This window comes from Dermacentor silvarum, chromosome 8 (assembly GCF_013339745.2).
Source record: "Dermacentor silvarum isolate Dsil-2018 chromosome 8, BIME_Dsil_1.4, whole genome shotgun sequence".
NCBI lineage: Eukaryota > Metazoa > Arthropoda > Arachnida > Ixodida > Ixodidae > Dermacentor > Dermacentor silvarum.
In genome coordinates this window covers 70,787,481-70,803,579 of record NC_051161.1, presented here as the reverse complement: position 1 = coordinate 70,803,579, position 16,099 = coordinate 70,787,481, and the positions used below count along the sequence as shown (strand labels likewise).

The following is a 16,099-nucleotide window of genomic DNA, read 5'->3' as shown; positions in this document are numbered from 1 at the left end:
ATTGATTATTAGGCGGTGACACTGATTCCTCTTCACAGTTCACTGAGATGTGGTAAGCGCAACGACATAGAAAGTGTACAGGAGTTGATTTGGCTTGAAGTCAGCCTAGTGCGTGGTGAAATATTGTTAATTGGAGCTTTCTATGTTTCCGCCGAGTACCTGTAGTTCTCCTGTCTTGGTTTTATGAGGTCATCTCTTCTATTGAAAGTATCTTATATTCTCATGGAAAGCACAGAGTAATCCTTCTTGATGAATTTATTACAGTTAGAATTGATTGGAACAGGCTTATATACTGACATTACAATCAATACATGGAGAACAAATGCAGCCTGGTTTATGACTTTCTACCCTTCTGTTCACTTCAGTAACATAATTTCATCGCCGAGTATTGTGGCAACGTCTTAGACCTTTGCCTCTCGAATGCTCAAGTTATACTATAGATGTCTCCCGTTCTGACATCTCCCTTGTGCGTCCCGGTTAGTTTCACTCGTCACTAAAGATAACTGCTCATTGTTAGCTTTGAGGCAGAGATCCACCAGTGGCAATAATGAATCCTCTCGCTTTGTTTTCTAGCTTGGTGATTATGTTGGATTATATGATTTCTGGTCCACCAGCGCTTGGTCACTGGTCACAGACAAGCCAACGTTGATGACCAAGTAGACAAATTTACGCACCTTGTTTTGAGCAATATGCGCAAATACATTGCCCAGTATAGTCGTAAATGCTCTAAATATCCCCGATGATTCTCATCTGAACTTATAATGGCCTTAAAGTATAAAGATCGCGCGCACCGTAAGTCCAGAAGTCCTGTGCCTAGTGCGCGGAGAGAAGAATTCCGCTTTTTTCAAACTCTCTACAAAAGCCTCTATATACGTGGGATATTGAATTTTTAGAAAAGAGCACCTCCGACTGACCGCGGGAATTTTGGAAGTATATCGGCTAGGCGCTCTAGTAAACGTGGAGAGTGTTTTCGTCTCCTCGACTCTAGAGGAGTAGAAGTCCAAGAATTTCCGGACTGTATTGCTGCCCATTTCTCATCCTTATATAAAGCTTCAGGTTTCAACGCCGGTGTCAGTCAGCAGCACCCCACGGGTCCTACATCTAGGGATGTGTTGTTTGATGAAAAGCTCACCAGCAAATGCCTTAGGAGCTTGAATCATTCCCTATGCTGCGGCCATGATGGCATCCACTCTGCAATTCTAAAATCTGACGGCAGTATACTTGCCCCAGTATTGGTACTATGTTAATAGCTGTTTGAGTACTTCCGCTTTCCCTCAGATGTGGAAAAGTGCTCTTGTTTTTCCTGTTTCTAAGTTTGCCTGTAAAAATTTCAGGAAACATGAAATTCAATGCCTGCAACGAATTGCATGCATAGTATTTTACGCTTCGAACTCAAGAAGCGGTGGCATGGTCTCAAGGTGTACTATTGGAGCAATTTTTCTTACTATTTTCTCTTACGGCATACTGACGAGTGAAGGTTTATTGCGGGATTGTGAGATAACCAATTACCAGTATAGTGTGTGCATGAGAACTTGAGCTGATCATTGGGGATTTGCTTCATTACGCCCGGTAGAAAATATTGTGCGGAAGCTTTATGTAATGTAGTTAGGTCTTTCAAGAGCGTGACTAATATGAATAATTAGAAAGAAGACCATTAATTTCTGTTGAAAGATTGGCTGTTTTATTCATTGTGTAGTAAATAAGTTTATCTTGTCGAATTGCCACATTTTCTTAGCGTTGGAATATCTGTTGTACTTTTTTATTGTCCAGAAAAGCGCAGATATTAGCTGGAAGGAGAAAGAAAAACGCAACTGGTTAGAACTCGTATGCATAGCTTATAAAGAGGAAGCGAAATGTGAAATATATCTTAGGCATGCCGACATTATTTACTTGAATAGGTTACATAGTTTCTTTAGCTGAGCTTGGTTTAAGAAAGTTCTTAAAATTTCACACAGCTTTTATGGCTTAAGTTTTCGGAGGTTCCTCACAATCAAGTAAAAGTATTTAATTTTATTAAGGTAATAATAAAAGGGGGCTACGAAGGCAGTAATATATGAAACATTCACTCACTTTGGCTTTTGTAGTGTTGCCAGGAATGTTGACGATGGTTGCTTATTGCCTCGCGGGCAATTGGCTAGAAAGTAACCAAAGAAGTAAAAGGCTTTAGTTGGCCTTGGGGAAAAATATCATTGCGCATATTTTGTTGGTTAGAGCAACAATTGGCTTTTTTTATATCCTCGCAACATGATAGGAAATAAAATGAAAGAAGCATGAAGCCTGGAAAAAATAAATGCAGATGCGGTTTTCGTGAAAACTTTACTGGCTGTTATAGCAATGAGAAACCTGAATTCCGTCATAGCCTAGCCATATGAATGGAAATCGAACGTTCTTTTTTATCGCGTGTGCTGACAGAGGCTGAAAGTAGCGTTTGAGTTACAAATTTCATGAGTACTGCAAATAAGTTTTCTTTCTGTTGGTTACGGCACCAAAGATTGAACAACTTTTATTTCTTCAAATGATTCCACCAGCATATTTTAGAACCTGCTAACTAAAACAAAATTGTAGGCTCAAGTAAACTAGCGTTTGCTGCGGTTTGCATGTTAGGGCGGAACAGCAAATAAAGAATAAAATACAATTTCAAAATAGCCTTAGGCGAAGTTTGTACTAACCGATTCCCCATATTTTTGCATGAACGAAAACTGCAGTGAAAGGAGTAAGAAAGACGATTGGTTTTTATCAGTGAGAACATATCGGACATAGTCGCATCGGCATTCGTGACAGCCTTGATAAGCCGAGTAGCAAGCAGCCTAACAGTGTCTTCTTTCTCTTCTCCACCTCTCATGCATGCCTCACATCTTGTTGAGGCATAAGCCCAAAGTGCACTTGAGAGTGTCACAATATCTTTAAGGGCTTAATGTTTAATTATGCTATGAAATGGAGAAAATTATTGCAAATACATAAATTACATAACGTAGCTTAAAAAGACCAGTGAATGTCTCGTGGCAAGCGAACCACAGTGCTCATATGCGTAAGCCTGCAACTCAGTTGAAATGGCACGCGGAGAAGCATCATAAAAATACGTGCACGTGCGCGGATGGAAAGGGGAGACAGGAGAAGCTGTACTGTGTCGCTTACAAGGTATCCAATACTTGCGAACTTACACGCACGAGTTAAAGCTGGCGTTTTGTGACGTTGGTTTAAAAAATTGTGCCAGTTAAGGCGAATATTCTTGAACTCAAACATGTTGCGATGCTATGCTGCGTGCTGACACCTCGTATGACATTATATGACATCTCGTGCAACGTAGCACGAGATGTCATGGAATTATTTTTTTTGTAACTCGTTCGTTATACGAGTAATTTGATTCCATAAAATGCTCGAAATGCATATATTCCCATTTGACGTCTGAACGCAGTGTAGGAAAATAATGAATACTGCTAAATTGACTTTGTGAAATTTGTGCCCAGTATTCTGTCAGTGCCACGCGTGTTTGAAGAGCGGTAAGTTTATTTCGGCAGAACTTTAAGAGTTGTGTAGCTGGTGTTTCGGTTAAAGTTAATGTTAGGAAATTGTTATGTGGCTTGGTGAAATCACGCTCAGCTTTTACGGGACGCTGCATACTGCAGTACCCATGTATGTCCAACTAAGTAAATAGTACATAAAGAGGAATTCACGTCTCAGTTGTTATGCACATTAAATGTGTTTCTCGCTTTCGCACACTAAAACACACACTTAATAACGTGTCGGGGTGATGTGCAATAAGGTATTAAAGAAAAGAATTCTTGGCGTCAAGGTATACTGCTCACTGAAAAACTTGATTGATCAGCAGGGAATTACAATATTCGTTGGAAAAACTCTTACCTAGCGCTGCTAGAACCGGCAACTCCACCAACTCCTGCAGCTGGAGTTGTGCTTCTTGCTGCGCCCTGGCCTACGACAGAACCCACAGAAGGCGAAGAGGCTCCAAAACCCCCAGACTTGAGGACCCCAATACAAACCGGGGGCAGGGTAACCATAACCATAGCCGCCGAGGCCGCCCCAGTAGCCGTTATCGCCGAAGTAGTCTCCGAAAGGACCATAGGCATATCCGCCAAGAGGAACGCCAGCGAAGCCAAAACCGTAGCCATCACCAAAGCCGTTTCCGCCGTGTCCGTAATATACTGGGCCATACACCGGCCATACATTGTAGCTACCAGGGTACCATGCCCCAGAGACGCCTCCACTGGGAAAGAAGCCTCCGGCTGCTGCACCAGGTCGGCCACCTGATGGTGCAGCGCTAGGACCAGCAGATCCGGGGCCACTAGTGGGGGAAGCGCCGGCACCAGTGGGGGATACGCCGCTCGGGCCACTAAGGAAACCGCCTTGGAAACCGCCAGGGAAAGCACCATGGAAACCGCTAGGGAAACTACCGACAACACTGACAGGGAATCTGCCAGTGCCACTGGGAAGAGCTCCTACGGGTCCGCTTGGTCCACCCGCTTGGCCCATGCCAAATCCGAAAGGACCGCTGGCACCCGGTTGACCTTGTGCGCCAGCACCGACAGGTCCAGCAGGTCCGACAGGTCCGACAGGTCCGCCACGTGCGACACCTCCGGCAGGTCCTACCTGACGGTTGAGGCCAGCGAACTCCGTCTTCACGGCGGAAGGTGGCGCAGCATATGCCAGTGAGGCTGGAATTGAGGTAAAACTGTAAATTTTAGGCCTAATCTTAGTGGTACTGCACAGATGTTATGCAGTTATTCACACAGACACCGGCAGCCGATAACAGTCATTTCGGTAAAACAGTGCTCTCAAGGGAATCATACAGCCAAGATTTAAACAGTAGCTGCAATAGAAAAGTTTGAGCGTACCGTTTTTGCTGTTCGTTATTTCTTTTTAGCTTTTATGATGTGCAATAGTATTATCCAGTATTATGTGCTGTGGCTTTAATTCTGTGCAAGATGTTTCTGGCTATCTGAGGTGTGTTATATGTCCTATTAAGCTGCTGATTCTATACTTGGAAGATATTATTTGCATGCTATATAACATGAAAAAGCTATACATGTATCTACCCGCATGCACGTACAGGAGCCGCTTCCTGGACGCTTTCGCTCCTTAGTAAATATTTTTGAACAAAGCATCATGGCTACAATGGGAAGCCGGTTTTATGGATCTGGGTGCTACGGGCAGCTGCTCAATAGAGCCCGATGTAAATGACTAAGAGGAATGTACCGCACGTTTAATGAAAAAGTTTGACATTTCACTCGCTATACACAAAACAAATCTTCCAAGTAAAACGATAAACTGCGGCCTATCAGTAGCATTGGGGCTAAGATTAGCAACATAACAAGTGAAAGTAGACTCTTGTTTTGGGAATCTAATTAATGTAATTGCATTCAACATGTACAGAATGTTGAACCTGAAGCGCTCCAGTATAAGTGGTAGGTTTACAATTCTGATGAAGAAGAGCACGAATAGCAGCAGTGTCACCAACGCTACGCCAAAGGAACTGAGGCCGATGTTAGGATACAGCGTGCGGCCTCAAGATACCGCCCTATTACCCGTTTTAATTATTATCCCAATGATTAGTGGAGGGGCGGGGTAAGTCATTTTGTAGCCAGTTGGTAGAACAATGTGAAGTCAAGGAAAAGAATAGCTAGGGACACCCTCGAAGTAGCGCCTCTTGTAGCGACATCTTTCGAGAGCGCTCTTTTATGTGGCGAACACGCTCCTAGGTAGGCCCTATATTAGAGAATATCGGGAACGTTTCTGAATAAGTGATTTTCTTAAAGTTCATAGTCTCCATATTCTTGCGATCATAGAAGTTGTAAATTTTAAGAACTGAATTTTTTAAGTAACCTTAGGAACTTCAGGTCAGGCCCACGAACTTAGGTTCAGGCATTTAATACTGAACGTAGCACAAACACATAAAAAAGGAGTGACAGACACAGAAAAAGAAACAACGGAATTCTATTGTTTGATGCTCCTTGGAACCATTGGCATAAGGAATATATTCGCCGAAGATTGTTCATATTATTATGTCTGCGTTTCCTTTCCAACCTGTATGGCATTGTATAATACTCCCTATCTGCAGCAACCTATCCATCCATATATAGCAAGAAGAAACAATATGGCTCTCCAGAGCTTAATCCCTTCATCAGAAACTCAGTGCTGATATTGCGTGTTCGCTGGTGTGTAGAAAAGGTTACATCAGATAACGCATACGTTGGGCTACGTTGAATGTTTGCACTTTCCTAGCAAAATGCTTTGTTTTGCTTCAGAATTTACAAGTTAGGAATCCATTCTGCTCACAGTACATTCTTTTCATTTCGAGCAGCCCGATAAAGAGAGACTGAAGTCAAGTATTAGGTTCAGCAAAACTGGTGTAATGTACTTCCATACATGCTAACAGCCTATCAGGAATTACCAAACTGCAATACGCCAATGTTGCTCGACCTAATGTTTCTGTTTAGACGTCTCTAATTTAGCTTGCGCTTAGGCAGAGACTATATTAGCAACAAGCAAGCCTCACGAAGTACGGTTGGGGACGCCAGCGCGCACTTCACACACAATCTCCTGCTTAGGGATGCTTAGGAATGTATATATATATATATATATATATATATATATATATATATATTGTATTCACAGTCGAACACGGAGTCAAGCTGGTGTTATTTTGTTAACTTTCTTTGCACAACAACGATCCAAATACTCAACAATGCTATCAAATCCTTGAGGTCGCCGTGACGTCGTTAGCTTTGCGACAAAGGCGGCATATTCAAACATTAGAGTTTAGCCTATATTTTATTCACCAGTAATCATTAAGCCTTTTCCTCAAAGAAAAGGGCGTAAGACATTGAAGAAATTATCAAGAAATGTAAACAGCAGTTTATATTTTGATCAATCTCCTTTGGAGATGTTTTTAAAATGCTGGTTTGAACGAATGAAAAGAAATTGCAGCTCCTCACCAGCAGACAAGAGGGCGATGGCAACGAAGGCCTTCATGACGGCTGTGTCCTCCGGTGGCTCTGGTTAGTAGACCTGCAGAATTGCGAATTTTGGACTACAGCACTGGTTATTATATAGTTATCCGGCAACTATGGGAGCTTGGGAGAACAATGACTTGCTAACGCATTTTTTCTTGTTCTTAATAGAATTGATCACTGTATTTGAAAAAAAAAATTGTTCTTCGCGCTGCAACCCCCCGCTGGGTCTTGGAGTTACATAGAAGACCCGCAGGGGCGGTAGATGTTCCAGTTGCCTGTGTTTCTCTCTCTTTATTTCTTTGCTAGCCCGACAATGGTGACACCGATGTGTTCTGCAGTTAGGAACACAATGTACAGCGACTGCGACTCTATATAAATAAAAAAAATATACCCACACACGCACAATGTGCCATATTGGTATTGTTAGATAACGGTAACCCAGAAGTCACGTTAAGGCATGTCGCCCAGTGTCAAAGCACAATATGTTCTGCACGATGTCCGCTTGCACTCAGCAGGGCATGCACAAAAAAAAATAAAAGGCATTATCTTTATTCAGCTTGGTGTTCTACAGACACTTTCACCTTGCGGCTGCCAAATCTACCATTTATGCGGTAATTGTGAGTGGAAATACAGGTTTATATGTGGGCCCATGGTTAAAACAAGTCCTCTGCAAGCATACAGGCCATCTACATGCCCACCTCAGCAACGTTCACGAGGGCTATGATATGCGACAATACAATAAGAGTCGACGCGATAGGTTAGTTCAAGATTTTTTGTTCATTGTGCTCCCTAGTTAAGAATTTCTGGTAAACCGGCTTACGTTCTCCCTTCCTATTCTCCGTCTCACTGGGTAGGAAGAATAAAATGGCCCTTCAGTGGATTCTGCTTGATCCGTGCGTACGCCGGCGACATGTTAAGCAGTGGAAATTGGTTTTGTTCGTAAGCCAGTCTAATACGGCCAGCTTCCACTTGTGAAAGTGCGGGCTATATGAACTTATGTAAGGGTTCCTGTTTGAAAACACATATGCATCGATCTTGTGGACCTATTGAACGTCTGCTCACTACGAAACTACTTTAGGAAAGCTTTTACGCAGCATTGGCGGTGTTAGTGACATTGTTGCGTCTTTCAGCAAAGTACTCTGCGAACACCGATCTTTACTGACTGGAGATATTCTTGTTTGGGGAGAGGAATGTTGGTTGATGTCTCCGAACAGCCGACGGGAGGTGCCCTATGCGAAAGGGGAATTCATAGTTTCTCCCTAAATTATAACAGATTGCGCGACTCTAAACATCCGCTGCCTTGTGAATTTTCTTACGTCATTTCTTAGTTTACTTACATTGCTTCTGAGTGACTCAAGGTCGTGGACCAGGAAATGCTCTACTGTGTTTCCACACCTCTTAAAAACGCGCTGTATCAAGTTTCGGGTTATTAAGCACTTTGTGGAACGTGCACTCACAGTTTCAGCGGAGGTGGGGGGGGGGGGGGGGGGGATTCTGCACTTATCGACGCGTAGCAGGAACTGCGTATGTGCATCCTAAATTAGGTGCCTATATTATTACACCCGCGCTGGTCACCACCCTAATGAAATAACTCACTGACATTGCTGTAAAAATAGTGAAGGAACCCATGGTGGCGGAACAAGTGGCAATTGCTCCAGCCATCAGAAGTAATAAGTGGGCCTTCATTTACAGTGATTCAAAAGCCGTTATAAAAAGTTTTGATAAAGGCTACGTTGCTGGAGTTGCAGCTAAACTCGTTGAAAACATTAGGATTAGGAGAACAGAAATCCGATGATTTCCTGCGCATATGGGGAAAGTGGACGAGACTCGGGTAAACCTCAACGAGGTTGCGCATGACTTGGCACGAGGACTTGCTAACCATGACAGCCATAACCGAGCCGTTCACCATCAGTACGGGGTATATAGAGATCATTTAATAACTTATAATGAGACTACCAAACATTACTATCTTAGACGCAGGCAATTGCCATTGCCAAACTCAAAACTAAACAGGGTTCAGGCAGTCTCGCTGCGCTTATTGGAAACAGGTACATACGCCACGCCGTACCACATTAACAAAATATATCCAGAGAGGGAGACTAGGAAGGAATGTAATGATTGTAATGGCATCATTGAAATCAAACATATGCTCGCGGGGTGCCCCGCAACTCTTCCCAGCCTCTGGAAGAATGGACTCGATGAAAAAAAAGAACACAAAGCCCATTGCTTCAAGACCAACGAAGGGCAGTCCAGAGGGCTCATGATGTCGCTGAAGGGCTTGGCCTGACAGTGCCAACGTGGGAGTGGCCCGCCTCGGCCTAAGTCAAGCCTCCAGACCTCTATAAATAAAGTTTACACACACACACACACACACACACACACACACACACACACACACACACACACACACACACACACACGCACACGCACACGCACACGCACACACACACACTGACATTGTTGTGATTAAATTTTAATGCCAAGCCACCAGGGAAACCGCCAGAGAACGCACTATGGAAAACGCTAGCGAAACCATCAGCAACACCGACAGGGAATCCTGTAGCGCCGCTTGGTACACTTACAGAGGGAAAGCTAGTGCTTGGGTCGCCAAATCCGAAAGAGCCCCTGGACCCCGATTGTATATGCGCCTGCACTGAGAGGTCCAGCAGGTCCTACACTTCCGACTGCCGGACCAGCGGGACCTGCCGACAGAGGGAAGAGCTGAAGTTACACTGCTTGCCACTCTTTGTTATCGAGTGCAGCATGATATATAACGTGCTATATCTGATGTGAGAGTCAAAGGGGAAGAGACAGTGAATCCGCGCATAGTCAAGAAAATTAAGTGCGAGCACCCACACTTGAGAGTACTACTGTTGTAATGAACATATCGAATTTAATAATATTAACTTTTAAAAAGGTATTTTGGCTGTGCATATATGTGCATTAGGCTTTCCCCCTTTTTGAGAACGTTTTACTTCTTCCATAACTTTCCTGCTATCCAAGCGTGGCAGGCCACTGAAATTGCGTCTTCGCAGAAATGATGAAACACATAGAAGCCGAATTTCTCCGCGTCTCAATTTGCTCATGGCTAAATGCAATTTTGTCTTTCGATCAGCACTTCGCACAGAAACTTAAGGATATATGTGACACTAGAACGACTAATGCACTGTTTGGAACATAAATGACTAGGGGGGAAACCCCAGACAGAATACTGCATGTGGGCTTGACCCCAAACTACCTAAGGTTCTGTTTGGAAGCCCTTGTCTTATGTCAACTGTATGTGTAAATTCCATTTGTTTTAGATCACATGTATGACACCACTGCAGCCAGATATCTTGCATAGTTCCGCCTCCCCTTAACGTGATTTCTTCTCGTCTGGTTTTTCTGCTCTAATCCAACAAACGATGTTTGCGGCCTGTCATTCAATTTTGGTGAAAGAAAAAAGTCATAGGCCTGCGCGGCACATGCACAACAGTCACCGAGTAAGCTGGAGGGGCGGCTAAGCGAAGTGGCGGGCAAATCTTTTCGCATGGTTTTCATGAGAATGATCTGAACTGTCCGCCCGGCGTCGACGGTGAGCTGCGGTTTGTGCTACTCACTGCACAGCGATCTGCTGAGCTCGATGTTGCCCGGTTGCAGCCGCGCGCGTAGCTCTATGATTCCCTTCTTCAGCAGCGGTTCGTACCTTGCGAGGAGGCGCCATAACATGTACTGGAAAGTAAACAAAGGTATCCAGACTATGTGGTGCACATGTCACCTCCCTTGACCCGTGGCGCGGTGCGGTGCTGTTGATGATAATGATGATGGTTAATCTGCGTTCTCTTCGAAAAGGAGTGGTGACAGTCATCTAGCCTGCTTGAGTTAACCAGGTCCAGCTACATGCAGCATGCAACTGCTATATGCATTTGCTGCATGTGGGGACACCTGGCAGAATATAACTGAACTACAATCCAAAGTTAGTACGTATCGACGCTACGCGGCGCGCATGTAACATCGCGGGGATGTGATGATTTAATGGTATTCCCTTTGGAAGGGGACGTTGACAAATAGTCACCTATCCTGCTTGAATTAATCTGGTATGCCATGCATGTTTTCCAATACAGCAATATTTATACATCTCCGTAATCTTCTATGTCTTCCTCACTTCTCTATCTGCCTTGTACCACTACTTATGCAACTCCTACATGGCGTTCTACCTGTTGTAATAATATGCAACTGCAATGCAAAGTGTGTACGTGTCGACGCTATGCGGCGCGCATCTCACTTCGCAAGACAAGTGACACAATCACGATATTAACGATGGCGATGATGATGATTTATTGGCATTCCCTTCGAAACACGGCGGTGACATAGTCACCTAGCCAGCTTGATTTAATAAGTTACACAATATATTTTTTCTAGCATTCTTGTATGTGTTACAAGAAGGTTCAAGAGATGGCGCCACCATTCCGTACGTACAGTGTTTACAGTAGTTTACACACTGGCCGCGCGCGCCTTCTGAAACCTCCGCGCCCTCCGTCGCGGCAACCCTTTTCCTCTGTGAACTTGGAGCAGACGAAGTATCAAGTTGCGTCTGGCCCTCCTGCTCCTCTCCTGCTCGTCGGCCGCCCCGTCTACTCACTCTATTCTCTGTACCTCCATGTAACCACACCCATTCCTATGTACTCCATGCTTAGGAAACCCAGTTAACCCCCGTTAACACAAGTCCAGTGTTCTATCGCCCACTAAAAGAGACATAACGAAACAGTATGCATTTCTTAAACTTCTCGTTCTTCCTCAAACCTTCTCTATCTACCCTGCACCGCCACCTGTGCATATGTTACATGGCGTTCTATCTCTTGTAATAATATGCAACTGCAATGCAAAGTGTGCACGTATCGACGCTATGCGGCGTGCATGTCACATCGCGTGTCTCCTCACGTGCTAGGACGTGTTTAGAGGGTATTTTTCCGCTGCGAGCTAGCAAGCGCTGGCATGGCTTACTGGTAGAGTAGCTAACTCCCACGCAGCAGGCCCGGGTTCGATCCCGACGGAAAATGGGTACTTATTTTCTCATTCCTGGCGATAGCTGCTACGGACACCGGGCACCGGCGGCGGAGGCGGTGGTGGTAGACACCATCAGCAATCAAAACGGCTATTGGAATGAGCCCATAACCACTTACGCTGTAATAAAAAATTATGGGACTTTGCGTGCCAAAACCACGATCTGATTATGAAGCACGCCATAGTGGGGCACTCCGGAATAACTTGGGCCACCTGTGGTTCTTTAACGTGTACCTAAATCTAAATACACAGCTGTTTTCGCATCCATTTAGCGAGTAACTTCATACACAATATCCACACCCGGAAACGCATACACATTTTTCGGGTATTTTGCTTGTAGACAACACTCTTCAAAAAAAGGGTTAACTTTCTCTGGCGGGGAATATCAATTTATGGGGTTTAACGTCCCAAAACAACGTACTGATTATGACGGACACCTTGATGGAAGATGTTCGATGAATTTTGACAACTGGAGTTCCTTAAACGGGTTCCTTTAATGCAAATAAACGAATGTTTTTTTGGATTGCACCCATATCGAAATGCGTCCGCCACTATGGGGAATCAAAACAGGAACATCGTGCTCAGTAGCAGAATGCCACAACCACTGAGCCACCATGGCAGGCTATGTCTTAGAGTATAAATACCAACCATATTGAGAACATTTTTCATGAAGCGAATTTCCATGATGGTAATAACGATTGCTTAATAACGATGGAACGATGGCTTTTGCAGCGATAAATGCAAGGGTGCTTGTAGATTTTGTTGCACTGTCGCAGGTATCATCATTTAGTCATTGCGATATTTCATTGCAAAGCACTGACACATCACTAACATCTGTATACCGAGTCACGATTCGAACTTTGGTGAGTGATGTTTGACTTGTCGTGTCGTTGTGTTGCAGCTGCTCTTGTTGAGTCCGCGTCTCTAGGCAAGATATCACGGTATCGCGTGGCATTTAAGGATTTTTCTTGAGTGGCATGTTTTCACCCCGAAAACTGTTATGGGCTCTGTAAGTACACTAGAAATGAGGATGCAGCTGGCGCCTATCATCAGTATGCCGAAAAGCATGCTGACGCTCTCGGCAGCAGCCAGGCTGGTGCACAGTCGAACTAGCATCAAAATTTTCAAACACTTTATTAACAGCGAAGCTGTTTAAGCCAGCCGTAATTTGTGGGGCGTGTCAAGAAACTAGCAAGAAAGAAACTAAAATTCTTGCCGATGCGGGATTAGAGCCCGCTTAGCCCCGGTTCGAAAGCGAGCTTCGTAACCACTAGGCTGTACAGCCTCGCTTGCAGGACACGCATTTATGCGAATCACATGCTTGCTTGCTTGCTTGCTTGCTTGCTTGCTTGCTTGCTTGCTTGCTTGCCTGCCTTCGATAGTGGCTCATACCCACTATGGGGGATTGGCCAAGAATCGGGTGATTTAAGAAAAAATTATCGGAGTGTAAAAATGATCATTCTTGATAAATTTTGATTGACTAAAGGAATGAAGTCAGATAAAATTTAAGAACTTCGCAAGGAAATCGTCCAGATTTCATTATATCCCCCACAACCGCTGCATCATCTTTCCTGTGACAATGTCCCAGCTAAGAGGCACCAAAAGATTGAATATCGGGAATCGTAATATTCAATCCAACAATGTGAAGTTTTTCATCTAAAGTGTGTTTTATTAGTGAGGAAAAACGGCGGCATGACAGGAAGAAGTGTTCTATATGATTGCGTTCGAGCGTGCGTTCGAGCATCGTCGTCTTCGTCCACAGCTGGCGCGTTCGTACGCTCATGCTTTGCGAAGTGAAGAGGTTTTGCGCGCTATGAGAGTGAGAGAGAGAGAGAGGCGCATTCACGGAGCGGGTCTCCTGGAACTTGGTGTCGGTGTTGCAAGCTGCGCTACGCAACTCGCAGTGACGGCCGTAAGTCCGAGACGCGCGAAAAGAAATTATCATCATCATCAGTAATACGCTGAAGAATTCGCGCGCACTTCCGGAAAATTCTGGGGTATACGATCGCCCAGCTTCGCTGTTTCAAACGTTGCGCGGCCGAGTGCACGGCTTTTGCAAGGTTGTAATGCCATCTTAGGGTTATTAGTAATTACCTAAGGCCATGTAGTCTGTCCAATAAGATGTCGCGGCTATCTCAGTGCTTGTGTATTCGCACAATACGGTGGCACTTATTTATAATGTGAGGAAGAAGATCGGCACGCTGAACAGCCCCGTTGCCATCGTGTGGCTCGTACCCATTTCGCTCTCCGGCTACGCCCTGCCTGCTGGTGCAGGGGTCCTACTGCTGCAGTCAACGTGCATACGTGCCGGAACATAATCGTAGTCGCCATTGTTCACCGGTGCACCAAGAAGGAAAAGGATCTGCTTGGGTACAGTGCTGGTTCCTGCCTGGTTCTACGAACTGTGAGCTCTTGGGGTTTCGGCTAAGTGTCTGGCGGATTTATTTCCCTGATTGTTGGTGCTAAGTATCGTTTTGAGAGAAATTTAATTTTTATATAGTCAGATAGTGCCACAGATGTCGACAAATTCTCCAGGGGATGGCCCGGGGCGATCTCTGCCTTGGTCGGCCTCCCTACCACCTGATCAAATGCCTCTTGAAGCTTTCTTCCGTAGCGGGGTGAGCAGCATTCCTGTGGCGCTGGTGCCTTTGCATGGAGGAACCATCCGGCTAAACAACCCAAAGGCAGTGCAGGCGCAGCTTCAGGCGGCCACGCATCACTACTTGCACATTACCGATGTACGACAGTTTGGCAGGGGTGGGATTGTTTGCCGATCGCCAGACCAGGCGTGCATGTATGACCTACTTAAGTGCTCATCATTTGGATCATTGCAAGTAAGTGCCTTCATCCCCCCGCATCTTGCCTGTACCAAGGGAATAGTTCGTAGTGTGGACTCGAATTTAAGTCCGGCAGAGACCCTGGAAAAGCTCTCCGTGGCTGGGGCAATTTCTGTTTACCGGTGCAACAGACTAGTGGACAATGCACGTGTACCCACAGAATCAGTAATTGCCACGTTTGCGGGTACATCTTGCCCCACTGAGATAAAGATCTGGCCTCTGATCTTCAGAGTGGATCCGCTTGCCTCGCGCCCATTACAATGCCGCAATTGTTGGCGCTTCGGACATAGCATAGGTGGTTGTAAATCTAGCCTTCGCTGCTGTAGATGCGGGGAGAGCCATTCCGCTAGTGACTGTTCGGCTCAATCGGACACGTGTTGCCTTTGCGATAAAGCCCACAAGGCTGATTATTCTAACTGCCCTGCTAGAAATCAAGAAATTCAAATCCTGGAAGTTATGGACAAAAGGCGTTGCTCACGCCGAGATGCCATTGTGGCGGTAAAGGAAAGAGCTCATGGATATGCGAGTGTGACAGCACGACACCAGGCTGTCGTTGATGGAACCTTGTCAGAGGTAATCGCACAAGCGATTGAAAAGTCTATGGCTAAAATCATGGAGCGTATTGTAGAAAGCGTCACGGAATGTTTTAATGGCCTTGTATCCTCACAACTAGTGCAATTATTACCGACTGCTACTGCTCAACCAATGCACTCTGAAATGAATGCTACTACACCTCACGCTCAGGAAGATGAGGTTATTGCAACATCTCTCATAAAACAAGTTAGGCCTATTCCAGGTTCCTCAAGCAAAGGCACTACTAGCTCAGTCAATTCTGATTCACAGGATACCTCAAACATGGAAATTGATGTGAGGGCCCAGAAAAGGAGGTTTTCTCCACTGGATAATACCACTTTACGCTCAATTAGTAAATCTAAGAAAATCCTCTCTGAAGTCAACTCAAAATCTAATATTTTGGAGGAGGCAGTTGCCTCTGCGGTGCTCTCATCACCGGAAGGTATAGATGAGGGTACTACAGTGGAACTGCAGATCAATGTTCGCTGCTTCTACCGATTTAAACGTTCTGTCTTATCAACTTTGTCCAGATATAATTCTACTGCAAGAAACTTGGTTACCTCCTGAAAAATTATTTTGTTTACGTGATTTTAGATCGTTTCACCTAGATCGTCCGTCTAAAGGAGGGGGCTTGTTAATTATGGTATCAAGCAAGTTTTGCCACAGGGCAAATATATC

The 16,099-nt window shown here is 44.9% G+C and overlaps 1 protein-coding gene across 1 annotated transcript; it reads right to left on the bottom strand.

Annotated features, from left to right (window-relative positions):
* Nucleotides 1–1,658: 1,658 nt before the first annotated feature.
* LOC119462205 (uncharacterized) lies at nucleotides 1,659–7,057 on the bottom strand. The gene is made up of 4 exons (XM_049672612.1): nucleotides 6,951–7,057; nucleotides 3,862–4,670; nucleotides 2,071–2,134; nucleotides 1,659–1,787 (listed from the first exon to the last, which is right to left on the bottom strand). Exons 1-2 carry the CDS (start codon nucleotides 6,985–6,987, stop codon nucleotides 3,871–3,873), a joined length of 837 nt encoding a protein of 278 aa, XP_049528569.1. The 5' UTR covers nucleotides 6,988–7,057; the 3' UTR covers nucleotides 1,659–1,787; nucleotides 2,071–2,134; nucleotides 3,862–3,870.
* Between the last annotated feature and the right edge of the window lie 9,042 nt (nucleotides 7,058–16,099).

Excerpts from the sequence above, each read along its gene's own strand:
- LOC119462205 (XM_049672612.1), bottom strand. The coding sequence starts at position 6,987 with ATGAAGGCCTTCGTTGCCATCGCCCTCTTGTCTGCTG. Across the intron at positions 4,671-6,950 it reads CATCGCCCTCTTGTCTGCTG|CCTCACTGGCATATGCTGCG; the intron begins GTGAGGAGCTGC and ends CCTCAATTCCAG.